The 27,174-nt window shown below is 34.0% G+C and overlaps 2 protein-coding genes across 2 annotated transcripts; both read right to left on the bottom strand.

Annotated features, from left to right (window-relative positions):
• Window positions 1-749: 749 nt before the first annotated feature.
• On the bottom strand, window positions 750-2,134 carry LOC108329865 (protein PHOSPHATE-INDUCED 1). The gene has a single exon (XM_017564221.2). The coding sequence runs from the start codon at window positions 1,903-1,905 to the stop codon at window positions 961-963; it is 945 nt and encodes a 314-aa protein (XP_017419710.1). The 5' UTR covers window positions 1,906-2,134; the 3' UTR covers window positions 750-960.
• A 20,005-nt stretch (window positions 2,135-22,139) lies between these two features.
• Window positions 22,140-26,692, bottom strand: LOC108330110 (uncharacterized). Its single transcript, XM_017564609.2, has 6 exons — window positions 25,857-26,692; window positions 25,633-25,756; window positions 25,259-25,367; window positions 23,626-23,665; window positions 23,246-23,501; window positions 22,140-22,260 (listed from the first exon to the last, which is right to left on the bottom strand). Exons 1-6 carry the CDS (start codon window positions 26,103-26,105, stop codon window positions 22,184-22,186), a joined length of 855 nt encoding a protein of 284 aa, XP_017420098.1. The 5' UTR covers window positions 26,106-26,692; the 3' UTR covers window positions 22,140-22,183.
• Window positions 26,693-27,174: the final 482 nt, after the last annotated feature.

Genomic DNA, 27,174 nt, shown 5'->3' with positions numbered 1-27,174 from the left:
ATACAGAGAGGACTATAAAGCATTGGAAGAAGTCTCTGCAACAAATATATTTACACTGTTAATGACTGCTCAAAAATATATTTGTGGCTAGAAATTTAAAATAAGATCATGTCTAACATGCTCTATTTCATTCATCTACTGATTTCAGTAATGTTTCAATTTAAAAAACTAACTTGAACAGTGGGTTAGAAGTTTATGTTTACCTTTTAAGTTAGTTATCATTTAATTTTGCCAATTACATGCAGGATGGACATTGAGTTTATGTTAGAATGATAAACCAAAATCAGGGTATTGGTCAACACTTGAACTAATTATGATGTCACTGTCTGTGGCCCCTACACCTACCATTTTCAATTACAATCTAAAGCCTCCAAGCAGCATTAAGTTTCAAAATTGCAGCATTTTCCCTCCATTGGCTGAGCATCTTATTCAGAACCACTCAACTTCCATTAATGGTTATTCTAATTTGTCTAAACCCTGCATTTTTCTTTACCAAAGAAACTCATTAGCTCTGTTCTTTTGCACCCTTCAAACCTGTCCATTAGGTATCCAAAGCTAAATATTTGTCTTACGGATCAGTAAAATATTCACACAATTTATCATTCCCCTATTTAAGGCTTTTTATGTCTTAAAAGAAATGCATTTTCTCCAAATGATTTGTAAGTTACTCATACACCACTTTATAAGTTAATATGCCCAAATGGTTCAGACCCACCAGTCTCAAACACTAGAAACCAGAAGCAAGAAGATTTAGATCCAGAGCAATACTCTTAATTTTAAGATTAAAAGAAACAAATGGAAGAACATTTGTTTTTCTACCACATAGTCCTGCGTACATATCCAGAAGATATAAACAAATAAATGAAATAGTCCTACAAATTTGTTTATTTGAAGATTTGTACAACCTCCTAATCAGTGTGTCATAGAAGTGGCAGCCATGGATCATCATCGCGATCCTCCTCACTCGGGTGTCGAACAAGAGGATGTTGAAGGATCATACAGAGCAGGAACAAGATACTTCCTCGCATTAGCACCATTCACATTGTAACTGGCACCGGTTGTAGGATCAACCAGCAAGTCCCCAGCGTAGCCAGGGTAGGCCCCTTTACCGTAAACACCGGGACACGCAGACGAAGCTTCGAGCGGGGCCTCGGCCGGACCCTGGAAGTAGCCGTTTCCGAAAGGGTTGGTGGCGGTTCCAGCCAGGAGGCTAGCGAAGTTGATGACCATACCGTCAACTCCCACATCGTTGTTAGGAGCAATCAAAGGTGGATTCTGAGGCCCATAAATTGGCTGGTGGAAGGGCCACGCGCATTGACCCGGGCATTGGGTTTCGGAGTTTCCGACCCATATGTATGCGAACTTATAGTTCTTGCCACCCTTCACGTGACCCGCGGAAGCGGCAGACCCGTGAGTGCCACATCGGCTCATACAGAAACCTTCAACAGCCACGTCGGCGGATGTCAAGACAACGTTGATGGCGTTCCTCTGCCCCCCTTTGGAAGCCAGCTCGACAAGATGCTTGTTTGTCAGTGACTTTCCCAGCGAGTAACTTTCGTCGAGGATCTGATCACCAAGCGATAAGGAGAGAGAAGAAGCCTTCTTGGGGCTCAGGTGGTAGTACTTCTCGGTGGTTTTCCACCACGTGGTAACAGATGGTTGGTTGTTTGGAGCGACAGGAGATGAGAGCGAGGTAACGAAATCGGCTATAATGGCTTTTTGAGAGGGTTTGAAGCGGCCATACCAGATAAGATTGACGGCGATTTTGCCATAGAGCAAAGGACCATTGTGGTAACGGAGGAGCTGAGACTGGTCATTGAGCTTCCTAGCCGCTAAGGAAAGGTGAAAGAGAGAGAGAAGGAAGAAGAGAGGAAGGAAGCAGTGAAAAGAGATGAATGTGGACATGTTTGAAAGGGAAGAAGAAGAAGAAGTGGGTGTGATTGAGTGATGTGGAAGGAGGATAAGAGGAGAGAGGTATATATAGGTGGCAGTAACGGGCAGATTTTGAATGAGGTGGGTTTTAGCTGTGATTGTGGCAAGGGGGGTGGAACTTGGGGAGAAAGGAAGAGAAGAGAGATTAAAGAGTGGTTAGCCCCTCCTCTGCCATTTACGAGGCAGGGCTTGCTCAGTAAGTAAAGTGAGGGACCCTGACTCAGTTGCGTTTGGGTTAAGAGGTAGGTAAACCGAGTTTAGTGTGGTGCACGCGCGGGAGCAGAATGTGCAGAGTGGGAGGCGTGAGAATGAAGGCAGTGGGAAGCGGTTGGATAGGATTGAAAAAGAAAGAAGGGTTTCTGGCTAGCTGACAAAAGCGATACAGCTTGGGCCAGTTAGATTATTTCAAGGAGAGAGAATTCTCAGGTTTGACCCTCAGAATGGATAAGGGCGAGGAGGGGTTAGGTGAAAGGGAGAGGGTAGAATCGGAAAATAAAAGGTGAAATTATGAGAGAGACGTTGAGGTGACAGAGTGGATGAGTTTTATGGGAAAGCGGATGGATCCAACTGGCATTCACCCAATCGCAGTTTATGAATGCATCTAGCGATAGCATCCAAGGAAGCACGTGATGTAACAATTAACACCTTCATTTTAACACATAACAAAAATATATATAGCATTGTTCATTTGTTTTTTGAAAAAGTTGTAAAAGTGACCATATCTATCAGATTAATTTTTTATATATTAACACGTAAATTTTTTATAAGAACATTTTTTTTAATTAAGTTATACTTTATAAATTAGGGTATTTTTAAATATCATTCATTCATATAAGTTATTGTTCATACATGTAGATTATTATTTTATTTTGAGATGGGATGAGGTCAAAGTCACTCTTTATTTTTATTTTTATTTAATTTATAGTGACTTAATCATACCTTTCATAAATAGCTGTAGAAAATTAAAATATGCTTTAGTGTTACATTCATGAACTGCAATAAACTATAGGAGAATCTTGCCCTTTGCGCCTTTTTACTCATGATTGAGCTTCCACACTCTAGTCCTTTTTTGTTTTTAACACGTCTTTTTAGTTTTCGACCTTAGATGTGTCAGAAAAAGTTTTCGATCTTAAAAAATTTACATTCCTTCTAAATATAAATTTTCCTATGGTTTTAATAGTTAATGAATGAGACTTTTACATAAAACCAAGTCATGCTAATATAGTCCAACTAAAATTGTTATCTATAGCATTAAAAACAAATATTAGAATATTTATTTCGTGTTTGGTACGAATAGATCAAAGTTAGTGTTGGGCATAACAGATGAATACATAAATTGAAGAAAGTGAGAAAAAATACCTTACCTTTATATACCCTATTTAAATATTTTCTCTTATATCAGATTAATCAAATTACATGTTTTTAAACCCTTTTGCTATTCTTTTAACTTTTTATCCCTCAAAACAATTAGAAAAATACTTTTATTTTAAATTGTAAACAGTCTCAGCATTATGTTGGTTATATTTTTATAACTGCTGGACAATTTTTCGTATAACAAAATCATCTATACTTTTATCTCTACAATAAAATAAATAACTTTTTTTTTCTTTTTTCTAACGTTTATTCTTTGTCTATTCATTTCACAAGTTGAAGATGAATTATATTGTGTGTCGAAGACGAATCATATTATTTAGTCTATATAAGTTATTAATTGGATAATTATATAGTATTACAAGAGATTTTTGAAAAATGGTATACACTTGTCGATGAGATGACAAAAGTTATATGATAATTTAAGTGATATTTCTGATATTAAAGTGTCTGATTATTTACCAATACTTTTACTACTCAAAGGAAGAAACTTGATCCTAAAGCTAGTTCTTGATTGTTTTTGGAATATAAGTTTAACACAAAAGGGTGTTTGGATTTTAATTTAGAAAATCATAGTATAATTTTATCCAGAAACGTGCTTTTTGATTAAATTGTTTTTTCCTACAGGAATTGTGGTGTTAACAATGAGGATAGACATCAAGTTTAATTGTCTACATACAAAAATTTTAACATGTCTAGTGATAGTGAAATTTCTCAAACAAATAAAAACCAACGAATTGTTGGTGCTCATCAAAACACCAGTTCACACTTTGTTCATAATGAAATTTGCACCACACGGGTTACAAATCCTCTTTCCTAGCTTAAAGATTATGAAATAAGAATCACCTATGCTAGTGATAGAAACACTTTAAATGATAAGTATCCTATTTATTCTTTCATGCATTATGACAAGTTTTCTTTGAGTTTTAAACATATTATTGATTCTATTGATGTTGATCGTGAATCAAGAAACTATAACGAAGTTTGCAAGTATTCTTATTGGATTGATGTTGTGCATAACGATATTAGCTTTAAAAAATAACAATATTTGGAGTGTCACTAGTTTGCCACAAAATAAAACTATGCTTATGTGGGTATACAAAATCAAGAGGAAGGATGATGGTAGCATAAATAAATACAAGACTAGGCTTGTTGCTAAAGGTTATAAAGAGTTAGAGGGTCTAGACCTTTTTGACACTATTGAATGTATTCGATGTTTCTGTTTTGGTTTACTGTTCCTGTAAACAGTATTTTCGTTTTCTAGGTTTTCTAATTTGGGGGTTTTGTTATTTTTCAGTTAGTTTGTTAGTTTGACAGCTTTTGCTGCCTTACCGGAACCATATATAAAGGTTTCCAGCATCTGTAATACAATATACACATATTCATATAATATACGATTTTTCTCTTTTCTCTTATCTCTGTTCAGTTTAAGAGGCTTACCTCTGTCGCGGGTTGTTTCTCCCGTCGTCCTCCTTCCGATCCACCACCGTCGCGGTGCTCTTGCCGGACGAACATGGAAATCCCATTTCTCTCTTTTTTTCGCAGCTGGCTCACTAACACCTTCTCACCAAACCTCTGACCATCAAAAGCTTCCAGTGAGATTTTTGTCTCACGTTACTGGGCCTCAAGTTGTGGGCCGTTTCTTTTCCTGCTGGGCCACCAGTTTTTCTTTATGGTATCAGAGTAGGTCTTGGACCTGTTCTGCCACTGATTCCGCTGCACATCCTTCTTCTTCTTGATCTTTCTTTGGTTCTTTGAAATTTTCTTGCTAACAATGGAGAAACTGGACCAGACCAATAACCCAGTCAGTCCCTACTACTTACACCCAGGGGAGAACCCAGGCATCTCCCTCATATCTCAGGTCCTGAATGAAGCCAACTATACTTCTTGGAGTAGAAACATGAGAAGAGCTCTCTTATCCAAGAACAAACTGAAATTCATAGATGGAGGCATCACAAGACCCGAAAGAAGTGATAGTCTGTTTGATTCTTGGGAAAGAAACAACATGATGGTGTTATCTTGGATCATTAAAACCCTCTCACCCCAAATAGCTGAGAGTGTGATATACGTAGAGAATGCACAAGAACTGTGGGAAGAATTGAAGGAAAGATTTTCTAAAGGAGATCACTTCAAATTCTCAGATTTACTCCAAGAAATTCACTCCATCAAGCAGGGTGAAAGGAGTGTGACCCAGTATTTTACAGATTTGAAAATCTTGTGGGAAGAACTTGAATTTCTAAGACCTATTCCCATTTGCAGTTGCAAAATTCCATGCAGATGTGATCTGTCCAAAGCATCACAGAAATACAGGGACATGGAGCATGTCATATGTTTCCTAAAGGGCCTAAATGAATGCTATGATACTGTTAAAACCCAGATATTGCTTATGGAGCCTCTACCCAACATTAATCGTGTCTTTTCTCTCATCATACAACAAGAAAGACAAGGGAAAAATGATTCTAATCAGAATGACAGCAAGATTCTTGCAAGTGCCACTGAAAAGCAAACAAGTCAGCAAAGTGTCACTCAAAGTTCTTTCACTCATGAACAGATGCAAAAGATACTACAGATGCTGGAGAAAGTTGACACCCCATCTCACAGCATCAGCCAAATCCAGAAAGACAACACAGAGAATGCACCAGGTATATTTTCATGGATCATAGACACAGGGGCAACAGATCATGTGACCCATGATAAAAACCAGTTTACAACTTTCTATAAAATCAGTCCTATATCAGTTAAATTACCCAATAGTTCTACTGTCACTGCTCACTATGCTGGAACCATACATTTCTCTAAAGAATTTGTGATTTTTAACGTTTTATATATACCAGAATTCACCTTTAATCTCATATCTGTTCAAAGTGTCACTAGGGATATAAACTGTACACTAACTTTCTCTTCTAAGATGTGTGAAATTCAGGACAACTCAACATTGAGGATGATTGGGTATGCTAGTGTGTGCAAGGGACTCTACCATTTACAATCTTTTGGAAGGAATTTAGCTCCTAGTTTTACCTTTTCGTATGAACATGACAATGTAAATATTTGGCATTTTAGACTTGGTCATCCTGGACATAAAACTCTTGATAAGATGTGTAAAGTTTTCCCTTATATTCAGACTGCTAATGATAATGATGCTTGTGATATCTGTCACTTTGCCAAACAACGCAAATTGCCTTTTCCTAAAAGCACTTCTTTATCTAATGACTGTTTTGACATGATTCACTGTGATATTTGGGGTCCCATATCTACCCCCTCTGTACATGGTCATAGGTATTTTTTAACTGTTGTTGATGACTACAGTAGGCATACATGGCTTTTTCTTATGCATAATAAGGGTCAAACTAGAGAACTGCTGCATAGCTTTATTGCTAAGGTTAAGACACAACATAATAAGGCTATTAAAGTGATAAGAACCGATAATGGACCTGAATTTAATTGCTCTAGTGTCTATAATTCTTATGGAATTGAACATCAAAGAAGTTGTGTTGAGACTCCACAACAAAATTCTGTTGTGGAAAGGAAACACCAACATATATTGAATGTAACCCGCAGCTTGATTTTCCAATCTAATATCCCTCACATATATTGGTCCTATGCTTTATCACAAGCTGTTTATCTGATCAATACACTTCCCTCTCCTATCATTAAAGACAAAACCCCTTATGAACTCTTACACGGTAACTCACCCACCTATCTTGACTTAAAGATTTTTGGTTGTCTATGTTTTGCATCTACCTTAGAAGGTAACAGAAGTAAGCTCGATCCTAGAGCTAGAAAGGGTATTTTTCTAGGATACAAGAGTGGGATAAAAGGATATATAGTCCTTGACATCAATAGTAGAGAAATATTCATAAGTAGGAATGTTATCTTCTATGAAAATATTTTCCCATATAAAGACAAACAAGCAGGAAGAAGTAATCATGATAAAGATAAAAAAGACATATTTTTTCTTGATGACATTACTTGCAGCCATGAACAGGGTTCTGCTGAGAATGAGAGAAGAAACGACTTAAATCCTATTCAGAACAGTTCTACTAATGAGAGATTTACTGAAGAGGAAGCTGCCACCGAGAATGTCAATCCTATAGATCAAGAACTTGGAAATGCACAGAGGAAATCCAGCAGAATGAGAAGGACTCCAGAATACTTAAAGGATTACATACAACAAAGTGATCAATCTCCATCCACTCAGCTGTGTGCCAAAAATGGTTTGATTACTCCCTATCCCATTAAAAAAAATTTGTCTTATAAATCCCTTTCAGATAAGCATTTGAAATACACTCTTGCTATAACTGTGAATAAAGAGCCCAATTCCTATGAAGAAGCTAAGAACAACCCTGAATGGGTTGATGCTATGAGGAAGGAAATACATGCTCTGCAGATGAATAAAACCTGGTATTTGACCCAACTTCCTCCAGGAAAGAGATCTATCGGATGCAGATGGGTCTATAAGGTGAAGCATAAAGCTGATGGCACAGTTGAGAGATATAAAGCCAGATTGGTAGCCAAAGGCTACACTCAACAAGAGGGAATAGATTTTTTGGATACTTTTTCCCCAGTTGCTAAACTCACTTCTGTTAGACTTTTGTTGGCTCTTGCAGCCTCTAAAAGCTGGTTCCTACACCAACTTGATGTGGACAATGCCTTCCTTCATGGAGATTTGAATGAAGATGTTTATATGGATCTTCCTCAAGGATTAAATGTTGATAATAAAGGACTGGTCTGTAAACTAACCAAATCCTTATATGGGCTGAAACAAGCTAGCAGACAATGGTTTGACAAGCTTTCATCATTTCTTATTTCTTCAGGATATACCCAATCTAAATCTGATCATTCCCTATTTGTTAAAAGAACCCCTTCGGATTTCACAGCCTTACTTATATATGTTGATGACATTGTCTTGACAGGGAATTCAATGAAAGAAATTAATCTCATAAAAACTCTTTTGGATAATCAATTTCAGATTAAAGATTTAGGAGAACTCAAGTATTTTCTTGGGTTTGAAGTGGCTAGATCGAAGAAAGGGATACACTTGTGCCAAAGGAAATATGCCTTGGATATCCTAGAAGAAATAGGAATGCTAGGGAGTAAACCTAGTTCTACACCCTATTTGAGCAATACTAGCAGTCTATACAAAACAGAGGATTATATGGAGAATCCTAGTGATTATAGGAGATTAATAGGAAAATTATTCTATCTTACTAACACTAGGCCTGATTTATGCTTTACTGTCAATCTTTTAAGTCAGTTCATGCAGGAACCAACTAAGCACCACTATCAAGCCTTACAACATGTACTTAGGTATGTCAAATCAAGTCCAGCTGAAGGACTTTTCTTTGCTGCTGATTCTAATCCTCAGATAAAGGGTTTCAGTGATTCAGATTGGGCCACATGTCCTAATACAAGAAGGTCTACTACTGGATACTGTATTTTCTTAGGCAACTCTCTTATCTCATGGAGGTCAAAGAAACAGAGTACGATGTCAAGGTCTTCCACGGAGGCTGAATACAGAGCTCTTGCAGCTACAGTGTGTGAGATGCAGTGGTTGCACTATCTTCTTCAAGATTTACACATTGAGCCAACAGCTACTGTTGTCCTTTATTGTGATAACAACTCAGCAAGGCATATTGCCCACAATCAAAGCTATCATGAGCGAACCAAGCACATAGAGTTGGATTGTCACGTTGTTCGTGAGAAAATACAAGCCAAGCTCCTACATTTGCTTCCCATTCGATCAGAAGGGCAACTCGCAGATATATTTACTAAGTTTCCTCACCAGACTAGGTTCAAATCTATTATTCCCAAGCTTGGAATGATGAATATCCACCATCCAGGGAGGCTATTGAATGTATTCGATGTTTCTGTTTTGGTTTACTGTTCCTATAAACAGTATTTTCGTTTTCTAGGTTTTCTAATTTGGGGGTTTTGTTATTTTTCAGTTAGTTTGTTAGTTTGACAGCTTTTGCTGCCTTACCGGAACCATATATAAAGGTTTCCAGCATCTGTAATACAATATACACATATTCATATAATATACGATTTTTCTCTTTTCTCTTATCTCTGTTCAGTTTAAGAGGCTTACCTCTGTCGCGGGTTGTTTCTCCCGTCGTCCTCCTTCCGATCCACCACCGTCGCGGTGCTCTTGCCGGACGAACATGGAAATCCCATTTCTCTCTTTTTTTCGCAGCTGGCTCACTAACACCTTCTCACCAAACCTCTGACCATCAAAAGCTTCCAGTGATATTTTTGTCTCACGTTACTGGGCCTCAAGTTGTGGGCCGTTTCTTTTCCTGCTGGGCCACCAGTTTTTCTTTAGACACCTTATCCCTTGTAGCAACACATACAATTATTAGACTTTTACTTTCTATTATTGCAATAAATAATTGGTATCTTAAGCAGTTAGATGTAAATAATGCATTATTGCATGAAGAAATCTATATGCAGGTTCTCTCGGATATGGACAATAGTTCAGGACAGGTTTGCAAACTAAATAAGTCTCTTTATGGTCTAAGACAAATTAGTGAACAATGGTATAAAAAACTTTATTCTTTCATTATTTTGAATGGTTGTGCTAGATCTAGTGTTGATCACTCATTGTTTCTAAGAAATACTGAAAATAGCAAGACTATTGCATTAGTTTATGTGGATGATGTAATTTTCGCTGGAAATGATGTAGCTGAGATAGAAAATTTAACTTATCTCCTTAACGACACTTTTAAAATTAAAAACCTTGAAGATTTGACAATTTTTGGGTTAAAGGTTAGTAGAAATAAAATGGGAATTCATGTGTGTAAAAGAAAATATGTTTTAGATCTTTTGAAGATGCAAGAATAATGAATTGCATTTCAGCTATTACAATCATGAGCCACAAACTTACTGCTGATGTGGTTGAAATCCTTACTAATCCTTCGTCCTATAGGAGACTGATAAGGAGACCGATATACTCCACAAATACACAACCTGATATCACTTATACGTCCCAACATATAAGACAATTTGTCTCTACACCAACTAGTATACATCAACAAGTTGCCACTAGGATCTTGAGTTATTTGAAGAAAACTCTAAGAAATGGTATATTCCTTGTTGCCAACCGTGAAGCTCAATTAAAGGGGTATAGAGACTCTGATTGGGCCAAATGTTCATAGACAAGAAAGTTTGTCACATGTTATATTATATACGTTGATACTTCACCTATTTCCTGGCGTTTGAAGAAGTAGTCTACTATTTCTAAGAGTTCTTTTAAGACTTAATATATAACGTTTGATGCCACCACTTCTAAAATTAAATGGTCAAAGTACCTTCTTGATAATATTGGAATCAATCATAAGAATTCTATTGTTCTTTATTGTGATAATCAATCGATTATTCAAATTGCATATAATCAAGTCGTGCACGAGAAAGTCAAACACATCTAATCAATAATGATTTGCTAAAACTTTTACCTGTGTCTAACTAATTCCAACTTGCTAACATTTTTACAAAGCATTTATCTTTTATGAATTTCAACAATATATTCCAAGGTGGGAATATTAAACTTCTACTCCCAACTTGAGGAGGGCTCTAAGCTTTAATATATTAATTATGTTTTTATAATTGTTAATTATGACACTTCTTTATACCTAATAATATTCTCACTCGATTTTCTTCCCTATTACGTTCATTTTTCATCTCTTCATTTCATACATTTTCTTCATAGATAAAATATATTGTGTACTACATACTTTACAATGATGAAATTCTGATAAATAAAAGTGCCATGTTTTAAAAACATCCGAAAGATTATTCAATTTTTATATTGTAAATAAAAGTCTCATTGTTAAATAAAATTTGAATTTAACAAGCATTTTATTTTTCGTTTTATGATCATGACTTCTCTTGAGTATTTATTTTTATTTTTTACTTTTTTTATTTTTTGTCTATTGAGATAAAACATTCACTATAAATAATAAATAAATTAGTCCAGACGTAATATAACTGTTTTTAAATAAGTTATTTAACTAAAATTTCAAATCCACGTAATACAATAATAGCAATCCTGGCAGTATAACGCAACGCTGCTTAAATCATGAAGGTTGATTATATTATGACTCACGTGACATGAACCAGCTTTATCCCAAAATCGTGTTTTCTATATAAATCTACAAACCATTCATAAAATATTGGTTAAGGCTAACAACTATATTAAACTGTGTGCCGCCATTTATACAATTGACGGGCTATTTTATAAAGCATACATTAATTTTAAAATTTTTCATTTTATATTAAAAAAGTCATGCATCAACACACACATATTTAAGAATATTTATTATAAAGAAATAAATTATTGCGGGTGAATTACCATTTGCGCAATGTGTTATAATTTTACCTATAAATCCTAAGCCATACATACAAACAGTTAAAGTGCATGTGATGAAAATAAATAACGAATTGTTTAATAAGTTAACTTTTCTCTTATCAAGTTAGATACATTTCACCTAAGAAATGGATAGTTTAAAATCACGAGAATAGAACTGTTATATAATTTTAAAGATTAACGTTAAAGTTTCATAGTTCACGAGGCAATGGTACTCTTAATATAGGTTTTAAATATATTATTGGAAATAAATATGTGTTTGATGTCCTCTTACAGTGTTCTAAATTCCCGATAGTCTCAATGGTTGTTGTGGTGATGAATTCGCCTTTCCACAAAACTTGGCTTGATCCAAGTTTTTCAGACACAAACGTCAGTGTTGGACGAATCTAATAAGGTCCCACACGAATCTAACCCAACATTATTTTTTTTAAATTAATAATTTATCCCACAAGCATGACGATTAAGGTTTCAAAACCTGGGTGCTTTGACTTAGTTAGATGTATATTGGATTCTATCTCCGTGATCTAGAAAACTAATAGCTGTGTGGTGGAAGATGTAACCTAAGATATTAATGAAATGGTGTTGAATGGTGGTGTTTTTCCTTTGAATGTTTGGTGGAATTTATGAGAGTTTTGATTTGGGGGTGGTAGATACCTTGACCAAACAAATTCGGTGTGTTAACTGTACCCATGTGTTCCCAACTTTAGCACCCATCAAGCAAACATCTTACCTTTGTCTTAGCTCACTCCCATAAAATACCAAGCAATTTCCTACAAATTAAAGAGCTGTCCTTAAATATACTACTCTATCAACTTACTTATTCCAGTAATTAAATTCAGTGTAAAAAATTTAAACTATTTTTTTAATGTTGTGACTTAATGGCAAAATAATTTATAATTTACTTTCAAACTAATCCTTCATAATAAAATGCAAGTATAGAACTTTTTTTACTACATTCAAGTATTAAAGCAGATTTTTCGTTCGTTTAAATACTGAATTAATACTTTTAAGAACCAGAATATTTTTTTCCGTAATCAAATAAAAAGAGAAAGGAACAAAAAAGAACTTGTGTTCGGAAAAGACAACAAAATTACCAGTGATAATATTGTAAATAAAATCACACGATTGATGTCGGTTGGTTAGAGGAACAAACATTACTTGTCTTTTTGAAGTCTGTTGGTGGAAGAACATACGTCTTTTAATTTTTAAATTCATAAAAATTGAGCACGAAAATATTTTAAGAGACTCATTAGATGTCGGTTGATTAGAGGAACAAATGTTAATTTTCTTTTTGAAAAAAGAACAAACATCTTTTAGTCTTCAAATTTATAAAAAATTGAGTGCGAAAATATTGTAAGAGACCCATTAGACGTCGGTTGGTTAGAGGAACAAACATTAATTACCTTTTTGAAGTCTTTTGGAGAAAGAACTGACATCTTTTAGTTTTCAAATTTATAAATAATTGAGCACGAAAATATTTTTTTAGAGACCCATTAGACGTAGGTTGTTTAAAGGAATCGAGGTTAATTAATTACCTTTTTGATGTCTGTTGGAGAAAGAATAGATGTCTTTTAGTTTTCAAATTCATAAAAAATTGAACGCGAATATATTTTAAGAGACACATTAGACATCTGTTGGTAAGAGGAACAAACTTTAATTTGAGCTTGAAATTATTTTAAGAGCGCGAGAAAGAACACTTGTTTCACTATTTTTTCGTGCACTTTCTTCATTACGAGTCGAACGTCTTTAGGGAAGTTGTCGGCGACCACCAAAGGTAATGTTTCTTCCACTTAACACAAATGTTCGTTGAATGATGACTTTATATGTATGATTTCCTGTCATTTTAAATGATTAGTTTCGTGCATATACACCATTTGGACCACCGTTGAGTTCTCTCCGACGACCAACAAAGGTAATGTTTCTTCCACTTAACACAAAAAATCGTTGATTGATGACTTTATGTATGATTTCCTTTCATTTTAACCGATTTGTGCATAGACACCATTTGGAGCATCATTGAGTTCTCTTTTTTCCCTCTTTGGCGGTGGTTGTCTTCTCCTCACCCTCACAGCGGCACCTATCTATTACCTTACTTTCATGGTTAGTTTCATTTTTTATTTTTTATGTGTATTAGTTGTTTCATTTTCATGAGTTATTGCACTTTTTATTGGTGGTTACTGTTTCTAAAATTCTGAAGAAACTTTTATTGTACATTCTTGTGTTGTATATTGATTTTTCATGATTTTAATGAAAGAAAGTATTGATGAAATTAAAAAAACTCATAAATTGATGTCAGACATAGAACAATATCTAATGTCAATTTGCTTTATATCCAACGTTAGATTGTAATATGTTCAACATCAATCAACGTCAAATTTTTTAAATCTAACATCAATTTAACGTTTTCCAGTATATACCGTTTTAAATTCAACGTGATAGAACGAAAATCACTTATGTTATACAGTTTTTATACCAGTACACGCCAAAACTCTTAATGCAGTGTTCGCTTGAACAAATTTTACTGTTCAAGCGCGAATGCGAGCGATGATTTCAGAATGCAGTCGTGTTTGGATGAGAAGAAATGCGAGGAAAGGCGAAGACGAATTTGTGGGATACCACTGTTTTTCATCACCCGCGACTTTGAAGAGATTTGGAGGGATTGTGACTGAAATGTCACATATACCCTCAACCTATTATACATTTTCCTGTATGTATATCAACTTTTACGTAGAAAATCGATTCGCAAAAGCTTCATAACCGATTCCAACATGTTAAAAACCTGAAACAGAACAGTTGATAAAAGCTTTTACTAGATTCACGAGCAAAGCTTGGCATGGTTGTAGAGATTCCCTGAGCATTGAAGTTGTTTGACACAATCGTTAAATAGGAAGAGCAACGACGATGTTCAAAGTCTAATGTGTTGTGTTTCTTCCATTAACGACGAAGAGCAACGACGATTCTTCCATTGACGGCGACGAGCAAGGTCTGAGGTGAGGTTAATATTGTCGTATGTTGGTTGTCCAATTTTCTTGTTGTTTTTGAGTTCCAGGCATGTAGATGAGGACGACGAAGGTGTTGATGGCATGAAGAAGAAAGTGTGAAATGGGATCTGCGTGTTTTAAACTGAAGAAGACGATGAACAATGGTTGATGACGAAATTGAAGGCAGTGTATTCGGTTCCATAGTTGAAGTATTCGGTTCCAGAGCTTGGAATCATTCACACACGAGCTGTATTCAGTTCTAGCTCATGAGTATTTGGTTCCCCTTTGTCGCAGATCTCGCACAGGCTCGCGTATTCGGTTCCCTTTTCTCCACAAGACCTCTGTATTCGGTTCCATGAAGGCTATCTGGTTCCATGGTTGTGTGCGACGCAGTGTATTTAGTGTATTCGGTTTGGTTAAAACCATTGTTGGAGAGGTTGAGGAAGCGGAGGGCAGAGAGGGAGGAGAGAGGCGGAGGGATAGTGCCGGAGAAGTTATTATCGACGAGGGAGAGATTGGAGAGGAATGAGAGGTGAGCTACGTCAGTGGAGAGAGTCCCAGAGAGGTGGAGACCACGATGTGGAGAACGGAGTAAGAAGAAGCAGAGGGCGAGGTGTCGGTGTCGCCGTAGCCGCAGAGGTCAGGGGCGATTGCTCGCTAACCCACGGCGGAGAGCGACAGAAGCTGGTGACGCCACGAGTACCATAGTTCTGAGAAGCCGTGGAGGAACAAAACCACTGGGCCTGACCATTATCTGCTTTATTTTCTCCATTTCTTTCTGTTCACTCTATCTTTCTCAATTTTTCTACTTTAAATGGTGTTGCAGGGAATTTAGGTAAGTGGAGACTGAGAAGATAATTTTTCTTTTCCTTTTCGAAATGATTTTGCGTATAATGATGTAATCCAAGACGATCCAATTCTTTCGAAGTGCTTCACCTTCTTAGACAACTTCACAATGACAAACTATACATATTCCTTTGATTTTTTTTTGTTTTTTTATGTGTATTCTAATAACCACAATATGCTTACTTTTTTAAAATTAATTTTAATAATTATTTTTAATTTTAATAATTATTTTTAATTTTTTTACTCTTTATAAATATTTTTACAATTAAATATAAAATTAATAACTATCATTTTATATTATTTTAATAACTAGGGATATTTTGGTAATATTTGATTTCTACCCATTAAACAAATTTTTTAAATCTATCACATCAATCACACTAATTTTCACAAACTTTACTTTCAAATCCACCTCAATTACCTTCAACCACTCAAACAACAAACAAAAAATTTAGTCTGAGATCCCCTTAAATCCATTTAATCATTCTCCTTTAAATCATCTCCTCCAAATACCCTCAATCGAACAAAGCCTAAAAGTTGGAAAGATACATCTTATTGTGAAAATAGAAATAAACAAATAGAAAATAAAAACAAGATTCATTTTCTCAAAACTGGTTAATATGATCCAAAATTGATTTTGTAAAAAATAATCGAGTCTAATTGATCCACGCATTTAAAAATAGATTGAATTAATTCAATTTGTTGAGGTTTTGGGTTGGCAGACTGACAAACTAACGTCGAACTTGAACAGATTTATGTTAAATTATTGAACGAGTTATCGAATTCACGGCAAACCAAATATTCAAATTCCATTTAAATAATTTATCAATTTATTTAAATATAATATTATTGATGTTTAATTGGCTTAAATATTATTATAAAAACGAATTCTTAACAATTAGGTTTATTAGTAATGTTGGATTGTTAATTGAAAAAAAGGTCTTAATCTGTCTTTTTTTTTACTGGATTGTTGGACTAATACGTGGAATTTAATTCCTCTATGTGGAAATATAATAAATTAGATTGATATTTATTATGTTTATTTCTTAAACGCTAGCAATAATCAGTTATGAAGTTGTTAGATATTTTATTCAAATTTTAATTTTAAATAAGATAAAACATACTAAAATAATGTCATAATAAAAATATACTTTTTTTTTTATTTCATTCGTTAACCAGTTTTTTTTTTTCATTCTAATTTCATTTTCTATTTTCTCTTTGTTTCTTTTCTTACAGTTTACAAGCGGCATAAAATGCAGTACGGACTTAAAATAAAAAACTGAAAATATGTTTTTCTTAAATTTCATTCTCTCTCTTCTTCTTTAACGTGTCAAATGACAATGACATTCGTGTCAGAGAGGAAAAAAAAAATAAAGTTTAAATTTTTAAATTTTTAGATCATTGCATCTGCAGGGTGCGCTCTTGATTTGGGCTTAATGGGATCTGGGCCCAACAGTATCAGACAAAAATTTTCTTAGCATATTTTCAACATATTGCTTTTTCCTGCATCTCCAACTCCTCTACCAAGTGAACGATTTTAATATTCAGTAAATGACTAAAATTTTAATCACAATATATTTTAAAAAATTCAAGATAATAGATTTTCTTACTTGATGACAAGTTTTTACGCGTTTATGTAAAAAATGAATGTTTTTCTCTCGTCCTTTTAAAATCTTATGAATTATAAAATTTATTTATGCTATTTTTATTATTACAAAAAATTTTAAATATTTTTTCATTGGAATACATATTATATTTATGGTATGACTTTTAGTTAATAAATCTATTAGTAATATATATTATTTAACGGATTTTTTTTGATAAATCTATAGTAATATATATTTCACAAATTTTTTGTTAATAAAATTCATTAACAAAAAGAGTGACAAATTTTCTGTCCATTAATTTTGTCTTTCTAGGAGCCACCAATTATTTCTTTTTCTCCTTCTCTCATATGCACGATATTGTGAAGTCCTTTACCCGTTCTCCTTCTTATGTGAACTATCAATACAAATCATTGAACGAGAGTCATGGTGAATGTCGATAACCATCTCTATAAAGAGATACACTACGAACCAAACTCACTACGACTTTGAAAGAAGCAACTCATTACGATAAAGAGTCGTCTTGCCTGCTCCATTACGATGAATCATCCACTACGATAAGGACACCATCACTACAAGTGCACACGTTACATGGAAAGGAAGAAGTGTCAACTGTTACCACTAATGACTGAATTAGCTTGGACCTTAATAATTTTTCCCAAAATTTTATCATAGTTTATAATGATGGAATTCAGTTGGATTGAAGATGAATTATCCATTTGGTTCATAATGTGTTGATTTTATTTTTGGATTGAGAAAATTAAAAGAAATAAAAAAAAAGGAAAGAGGAGAAAAAAAATGAACTAGATCGCGATAATTATCAATAAATTTTTCTTATAATTGCTAACAAATATTTTATTTGATAATTATCAATGAATATAAAATTATGTCAATAAATATTACCAATTGCGTTATTATTGATGAATGTTGGTATGTGAAAAATATGCAATTAAAAGTCATTTTGGACAAATTTTTAACAAATTTTATATGTGAATAATACATTTTTATCTTGTGTATATATGATTTGTTTGTTGGTGATAACCATAATTTTAAGGACCTTGACACATGAATCTTGATTTTTCCCTAAAGAGAATATAAGATAATTAATCATTCAAAATCAAGATATAAAGAAAGATGATGTTTAACGAAAAGAAGGTGATTATAAGAAGAAAAGAAGAAGAAATCTGATATTATAAATTTGAAATTAGTAAACTAATCAATCTAAATATCAACATTAGAAATTATGATTTGCTTTTTGTTTTCGTTAAAAATTCGCCGTATAACTAAAAAGAAATATTTAAAAATAAAATTATTTTTCTCGATAAAATATTTAAAAAATAATAATAGAATCGTAATCAATATATTTAAGTAACTTCGGCAATTCGTACGTTAAAAAAAACTTGGCCATTTCAAAAAATATAGCAAGGAGGCCGATAAAATTTAACATGTGCAAATGTTATGCTGTTTTGTGATATTAATCTGGTTGTTTGAAATATAATTTGAGTCAATACAAGGTTTATTAATGAAATATTAAATTGTTCAAAAGTTTTAAAAATTATCAGCTTCATGTATGCGGTGAAATCTTATAACTTAATAATTATATCATTGAAATTTGACATATACAAGTCATTAAATAAAGTAACCTTAGTCACTCTTAAGACGATCATGATTGATAAATATAAGAACAAAATAAACTTTATGTATACAAGAATAAGACATGCTTTATATGAATTTAAAATACTAATTTAATTTTATTCGTTACTTATTGAAAACATGAGAAAAATGATGACGGAGAGGCATGAATTATAAAGAACAACCAAATGTCTTTATGAGAAAATATACTTAGTCACGATGTTAACTAACATTCGAAACACCTAAGACTACACTTTTTAAAATTATTTTTGACTTTTTTTTTTCCTCACGTTATTACTATGTACTCTTCGGCAATTTCAGTACTCAATGTTTAATTTTGTAATTTAATATTTTAAATTATGGTTCAATATTGTTCCAAGCTACATGCACGAGAGAACAGAAAGCATTCCCGGTTCAATTCTTAAGTCTTATATGCTAGAAAGGTGCAAAACTAACACAAGATAAATTGGTTTTCTAACATTGAATTATAAAATGGTACATTTGAGTTAATTTTTTTGGATGCCTAACTCCAATTCTCAATCTAGCAAAACTTCAACATTTCAGTGATTTTCACATAACTTTCGTGAACACAGTTAAACCGTAAACGTCTTCTCGATCAACGTCTTCCCTTCCTTTCGCTTTAAAACCATTCCTGATGGTCTACCAGAATCTGACGAGGAGGCCACACAGATACACCGTGCGATCCCCTTAAAAGAACATGCTTTTTGATCCATTTAGTTCCTGTAACTTTCCTAGTTTCTGACGATGACATGAACTTCACCTTAATTGCTGTCAGGGAACCAGCATCCCATGATGTTCTTTTTTGGACTATAAACGCTTGTGGGGCTCATGTGTTTCCTTCACTATAGTCAATTTGATCGACCCAAAGGGCCTGGCACCCCTCAAAGGTACTATATATGCTATATATTAATTTCTGTTCGTTCAGGATATGTACTTGATATATGTTGATGACGATTCTGATTCAAATAAATTTTAAGTTAAATGGTTTATATTTACATTTTCATTTTGAAAACAAGTTGTTCAGGAAAACTTTTCTAAAATTGAAACTCTAGTAAAATTTTAAACTTAGAACCGATTTCTTAAAGTAGGAGCTATTTGTTTTATAAAACTTGAGTTACAGACATGAACTCAGTCCATTACTTTCCTGTGCTTGCAGACATGAGTTATATGAGAAATGGGCATTTGGAGACCACCATTGATTGAGTACCTGGTATCAAAGAAATTTTGTCGAGAGATTTCCCCAGCTTTTTCAAAACCCACATGACATTATGCTGCAGAGTGTGGGAGACCTAAGCATGCTTCTGTAATCATTTTGAACACATTTCAAGTTTTGGAGGTTCTTTCCTCCATTTTTACTCCTAAGTGGTCCCTTTCTCTTGAATCATGTCACGAATGAGGACTTTAACACAATTGGGTCGAACCTTCGGAAGGAAGATAGACTGTGGGAAATGGCCCGACTTTAACACAATAGCGTTTTTGTTATTGTTTTTTTTTTTAAAATAAAACAGTCAAGAAAATATGAATCTATAAATTATATTATTAAATACATAAATAGAACAACAATAACAAAAAGTAAATAATTTTTTTCACACGAGAGCTTTGTTCTCTACATTACCTAACATCACTTGCCCTTTTTCTTTTTTTTATTAACAAGAAAGGTGATTGAATGAAAATAATTAACGCATACTAAGATTTGTTCCAACAGCACTGAAATTTACTAGATAATAAATAATAATAATTTAAAGATAATAATATAAAACATAATAATAATATGAATAAACTATTTATCATATTTGCAAGTATATATTGCGCTAGATTTTGATTTTAATTTAAAACATAAACCACTCTAGGCAGTATTCTATAAATAAAACATCAAATCTTCATTCCTAAGGTACAGTAATACGATAAGTCCACAAAAATAAAACATATTTATTTTAGTGCCATGCTAATCTCTGATTTCATTCAAAATACTAAAGATCAATAATTGAACTTAAAAAGGGGACGTGTACACTTAGGTGTACGTTTGTCGAAAAATGTACGTGGAAAAATGAGGAATGAAAGATGTGATAGAAAAACAGAGAAAATAAAATATCTAAAATACTCGAATATCATCATTCTCAGACAGTGGTGGTTTCTGATAGATTCGTAAATATTAGATTCCGAGGTTTAGGAAAGTGGAGGTGAAGGAATTGGAAGTGACCATGGACAGGAATATTGCAGAGGAATGAAAGGAACTTTCATGGATAGGTTCAGTATCAGTATCATCTGCTGCACCTTCAACTATGCATGCATTGGTTTGTTAGGTGAAAAGAATTTGAATTTTACTATTTACTTTATTATTAACATTTTTGTTAGTTATTACATTTTAAATAAAATTACAAGTTCATTCTCTTCTACTTTGAAGAATTGCTAAATATATTAAAGAAGTTGATAAAAAAAATGCCATAAAAAAATATAATTTTTATCATTTGTAACTAAAAGTTATATGAATTCAATGAAAAAAAGTTGTAAGAAACCATTACAATGTGGTCTGAAAGTTAGAAAATAAGCAAATAATTACATTGACATTTCCCTTTTTTATACATACTGTAAAAATCAATCGAGAAATTCACATCCGAACAAGCAATTAGTGCGTGTTTGATTTCTTCTCATCCAACATATATTATTCAGCATGGAAATTGACACGAACGCGCGTTATTAAAGCGGCATAAACATACTGAAAGCGACGTGATAAAATGGAAAATAGGGTGAAGAACACTACAAAGAAGTTTTATTTGAGAATTACTTAGTTTTCATCCTCTCCTAGAGACGTGAGTTATGGATTCTCTTTTTGTTTCGTTTTACAGAAATGTTGCAGAACATGAGTAGTTGGGTTGGTTGTATTTTTACATAGGAGTTTTCGGGAAGAGTGTTGAGCCATGATAATAGATTTCTCACACTTTTTATAATAGCAAAGATTCATTCATTAATTTCACTTCTCACTTTTGATTAGTACGTCCTACATGTGTGTGAGGATATAATCTTTAATATATAAGGGAAAATCCTTAAAGGAAAGGAGAAGAGGATGAAGATTAGATGAATGAAGAAGTTGTTTAGTCCATCTTTCGAAAAAGCCACAGGTGTGGAGAACACCGGTAATAGCTAAGCCATTATTTCCTAAAGCAAAAGCTTGTGGACTAAAAAAAAATTATGATATAATGTGGAAAAAGATGAAGAATTAATGTGATGAAAATTAACTTGATGAAGATTAAACAGTTGAAACTTAGTAGGTATATATATATATATATATATATATATATATATATATATATATATATATATATATATATATATATATATATATATATATATATATATATATATATATATATATATATATATATATATATATATATATATATATATATATATATATATATATATATATATATATATTAGTTCTTCCCTTGGGTATTTGAACTTTCTGAAGTGGCTGCTGTTTCAGAGGAGATACGCTGCTGGCTCTGTGAATCTGATCAAGATCAACCACATAATTAATAAACAATAATTGAAGTTATGCTGAAATATAGATATCATAAGCAGGTACGTAAATGATAAATAGCAACGTCATTTTCGACAATTATTTTCTTATTACTATATAATATCTTGGGCACATGGGCAGAGAAAAAATGGCAAACCAGATAAGACTCTTTAAAGAAAAGCAAACAAAGTAAGACCACGGCTAGTCTCTGACGAAACTCACTCCCATCTCACTTCTCATTAAGACAATTATTCACTCTTGCAAACATGTTTATGTGACATAGTAAAGAAACATTTGACAGAATCTTGCATGTAGTTTTTTGCTTAGGATATGTGAAAATTGAGTGAAATGGAAAAACTGTTTTTTCAGTTCTGTAAATACAGAAATTAGAAGTTGATACAGCAGAGATTGTACTCACAGAGGGTGAAAAAAAGGTTGTGTTTGCTTTGATGTGTGATGGTCTCGTTGATTCAAAAATAAAAGTTTATATAATCTAACATGCATGTGGGCCAACACATGAATGGCAGAAGATTTGACTGCCTTAAAGAACTAACTAGTAATATATATATAAAAATAAATAAAAATTAACCACCCCATTGTATTTTTTCTTTGCTACTGAAATCACATGTATCCACTGTTACTTTACACGATGACCCTCTCTAACTCTGTCATGACTTTCCACATTGACCTATTGATTCATGGCACAACCGAGACAGCTCATTCACATGGCTCTGTGGTTGCCCATGTGGACCCCATGCCCATATATTGCAGCCAAATCATAATATATAGTGTGTCAGTAAACGCATCATAATTCATACATCTCTGTCTCTGTCTCTGTCTCTCTCACTCGCGCACCATCTCTGTGGACTGTGGTACGTGTGTGAATGGAATATGTTTTTGAAAGAAAGAATAATTGAATGATGAAAAGTAATTAAAAACAACTAAATACAGAGTATAAGGGATGAATTAAAGTTACCAGTTGGAGAAGGAAAGCTTTGGGTCACTGGTGATTGGAGTGGGCGATATGCAGAGAATGAGACTTCCACGGGTGTAGGATAGTACAGATAAGATGGTCCAGGTGATAGACGATTTGCCTGGGGTGAGGAAAATGTGTTTCTTGGTGCTTGCACAGAGTAACCATAGTAATACGGGGTGCTCATGGTGGAAGATGATGCTCCGTAGACTTGTTGATAGTATTGTGGTTGCTGAATCTGTGGGTTGTACAATGTCGCCTGTTTTCGTACAATCATTATTCATTAACTTCACATTATCCAACTGCTCTCCACTAATACTTGCTAAATTCAGATATGGTCATTAAAATCTACATATTTGCTAATGACAAAGAAACAGACTTACTTGGTGGTGGTATCCATAATCAGGAGTGTAGGCTGCGTAGCTGAGAGAGAGTAAAGTCGAAAGGAGTTTAATCAGTGGGAAAATAATGTAAATTGCATGCATAACTGCATTTTTCTATGAGAATAAAGTAATAATTCAAAAGAGCATGCAGTTGTGAATTATGTAATGTTTTTCGGGTAACATCAGTATCCGTCGTATATTGTCGTGGGTCCCTCGTTGATCTGTGTCTAAAGGGAGGAAGAAAGAGAGCTTGATTGATGTTTGTGTGCTAGCATTGAGGCCCCCGATACACAGTTCCCAAGTTTGAATTTACTATGACTTAATTCAGTGGTTGCTTTCTTTTGAAGATGGTGTGCATATTATGAATAACTGGTTGCCCAACCAATAAGCAGAAAAGGAAGGAGAGTATATATAGAAAGAGGGATTAGCTTTAATGTCAATATCTCGGGTATGCAAACAAGAGAGACACTTGAAAAAACAATTAATAAAGATCAATTATTCTTCACGAAAGTTTCATAGATTCTTTTTTTATCATTAGTTAACCTGACTGACTATGTTGTATAACTAACATGAAAAGATATATATGACCGGGTAAACTCAGTATACTAATAAGGTTAAGCTGATGAGTCACACTCTTTCGAAGAAATGAAACTGTGTAATCATTGTCACTATGTATATCCAACTCATCAAATTTAATAGCTTATTAAGAACCACAGTATTTCAATATAATAATAGCTTTTGCTTTAGTGTAAAGCATCTAAAGTTAATATTAGCATTTTCCAGTCAAAGGTACCAAGTAGAAAAAGTCTGCATCTCTATACTTTTTATACAATTTTCCATGCCTACTTTTGAACTCTAAGCTAAACTTTTACATTTATAGTATTTTAGAGCCCTGAAGAGTACATGCTGGTGCGAAAATGACTCGATGATCGAGAACATGCAAAAGTACCGAGAGCTGTGGGATTTATCTTGTACAAGATCATAAATTAAATTAATCGTTGAAGGACCACAGACACACACACACACATATATATATATATATATATATATATATATATATATATATATATATATATATATATATACGTATATGCACTGTCAGGGGTCACATATCTACCGATCGTAACTGTTATCACTAGCACTTTTACTATTACCATAGTCGTCTGTAACTATCTATATCAATGATGCTACGTTTGTAATAAAGTCTCCATACGCTTTATTCAATTTACGGCATTTACAAATTTAAAACTATTACAAACAGATTTAGAGAAAGATGAGGCGAAAAATATTGAAAGCAATTGATTAACGAGCTAAAAAAATGCAGTTGATTAAGCATTAAGGAAGTGAGATGAGATTAAGGAAAATAGAAGGAGCACTAATGCACGTTATGTGGATGTGGATGGCAGAGCAACCTTTTCCCATCTGTACTTTATTTACGAGATGATTTTTAGGCTGACACTGATGCCTACTATAACTGGTGAGGAGCAGTGAGCAACATATGCAGACAGTAAGATGTAGTGCGTCTACATGCACTTCCCCATTAACATCATGGACCAGTTCCTTTGACTATGAGTGCTATCAAATTATGTTTTATTAATGCCATCACTGAATGAACAAAGCTAACTCAACTCACCCATATGGCGGATACAGAACAGCAGGTGCTGGCGGCAGCGACGGCGGCGCTCCCGCTCCCGGAACACTCTGTACTGTTGTTCCTCCTCCACCTTGAACTATATTCCTCCCTGCATTACCACCCACCAAAATACCTTATCATATCAAAAGACACTGAATAGTTTTTTTTCTCTTACTTTTATGGTAAATTATTTTACTTTTCTCTCCTGTTAAAAGGGATGATGAACATGTATTGAGAAAAAAAGTACTTGGATATTCACATATCAAAAGACAGGCAGTATGAAATGATGCATACCAAACGAAAACCATGTACTATATAGTTCAGTTTTATACGTTAAGAGAGATAATATTAATAATGTATGAAAGGATTATAACCTCGAGGTGGTGAAGGTCGAGTCCTTCCCAGAGAAGCAATATTGCAATTTGCTCTTCTGCCATCTATTATTGGATTTGGATCAGCACATGCTCTTCTTGCTGATTCTTGGTCGCAGAATGTTACCTGTTGTTGAATTCATGGTACATATATATAGTTTCGTTAACTTGGTGGTATTGAAGGTATGCGAAGCGTAGAGATGAAGAGAAAGGGAGTTAGTACATACGAAACCGTAGCCTTTGGATTTTCCGGTGTTTTTGTCAGTGATTATGACAGCTTCAAGAATGTCCCCGAACTGCTGGAAATATTTGCGCATTTCTTCGGTGGGAGTCTCCCAGGCTAGTCCTCCGACGAAGAGTTTGGTGAAGGTAGTGTCTCCGAAGGGTGACCGATAATGCGGGTGATGATGAGCCATGGCTTCAAGAGAAGAAATGGGTGTCCTTGTCTGTGCATGAAGACTGGCTGTCTCACTCATTTAAGCTCTTTCTTCTACTCTTCTGAGGGCCAAAGTTCCATAAAATATTTCTGCTCTGTGGTATATATGTGTGGCTTCCCTAGTGTGTTGGATTTTGCAGCAGCGGAATCATTGCATTTGAAGAGGGTGAGAGAAGAAGGTGGGCGTGGTTTATGATGGTTGTTTGGAACAGAGGCGTTGGTTGATTGCAACAAAAATATATAAGGAGAGTAAAGAAATTTATTTTGAATAAAAGGGTGTGTGAGAGAGAGAGATCTGACAGGTGCTAACTCTAACTTGCTGGCAGAAAAAGCGAAGGAAGAAAGACAAGGGATTTGTGTTACTATATACCATCTCACTACGACTGTCAAGTGTGTCCTCACTGTCTTTGCATTAATATACTCACTCTTACTACCCTTAATATGCTTCTCCTTCTCTTCTTCTCCCCTGTTAGATTTTTCGCTTCGCTTTTTCTGTAACTCAACCACATTTACCAAACTTCCTTTCTTTTTTCTGTCTCCTTGAAAACATTTACAACCATTCCTTCAGTACGGTCTTTTAAATTACCCTTTAACTGAAAATAAAAAGGAGATACGGACCCTCTCGCCATAATTCAATTCAATGCCTCATTTCACATTTTAAAGAGCTTGGAAGGGCAAAGGTGCCTCTTTTGCTCATGTAAGTAATTTATTTCATTTTATTTTTGAAATTTTTACGTAAGCATCACAAAATTTTATCTTAAAGTATATCAGCCGAGTGGGATGAAAAATTAAGAATGATGGTAATAACATATCAAATCAAGCTTTTTATAAGCATGGATTGTTTTTCTGAGTTTTTTTATTACCGCAGGAGGCAATTAAAAAGGTAAAAATATGAGTTTAATCTCTTAAATAGTTCTTCCTTACAAGTTTTGTCTATTATATTTGATTATGGTAATAAGAATGTACTATGGTTATGAAGTGCAGCAACCTAACACAACGTTTTCCTTTTATGTTGGGACCAAACATATCCCACATGATCCCATGTTCCTGTGCCTCAATCCGCAAGTCAAAAACTATCCGCAAATCAACCAAAACGAATAGGAAAGGTA

This window comes from Vigna angularis, chromosome 4, assembly GCF_016808095.1.
Source record: "Vigna angularis cultivar LongXiaoDou No.4 chromosome 4, ASM1680809v1, whole genome shotgun sequence".
Classification (NCBI taxonomy): Eukaryota; Viridiplantae; Streptophyta; class Magnoliopsida; order Fabales; family Fabaceae; genus Vigna; species Vigna angularis.
This window is presented reverse-complemented; position numbering and strand designations above follow the sequence as displayed.

Coding starts and splice junctions, on each gene's coding strand:
- LOC108329865 (XM_017564221.2), bottom strand. CDS start 1,905: ATGTCCACATTCATCTCTTTTCACTGCTTCCTTCCTCTCTTCTTCCTT.
- LOC108330110 (XM_017564609.2), bottom strand. CDS start 26,105: ATGAGTGAGACAGCCAGTCTTCATGCACAGACAAGGACACCCATTTCT. Junction 25,368..25,632: donor TCGACCTTCACCACCTCGAG/GTTATAATCCTT, acceptor GTGGTAATGCAG/GGAGGAATATAGTTCAAGGT. Junction 23,502..23,625: donor ATTATGGATACCACCACCAA/GTAAGTCTGTTT, acceptor GTACGAAAACAG/GCGACATTGTACAACCCACA.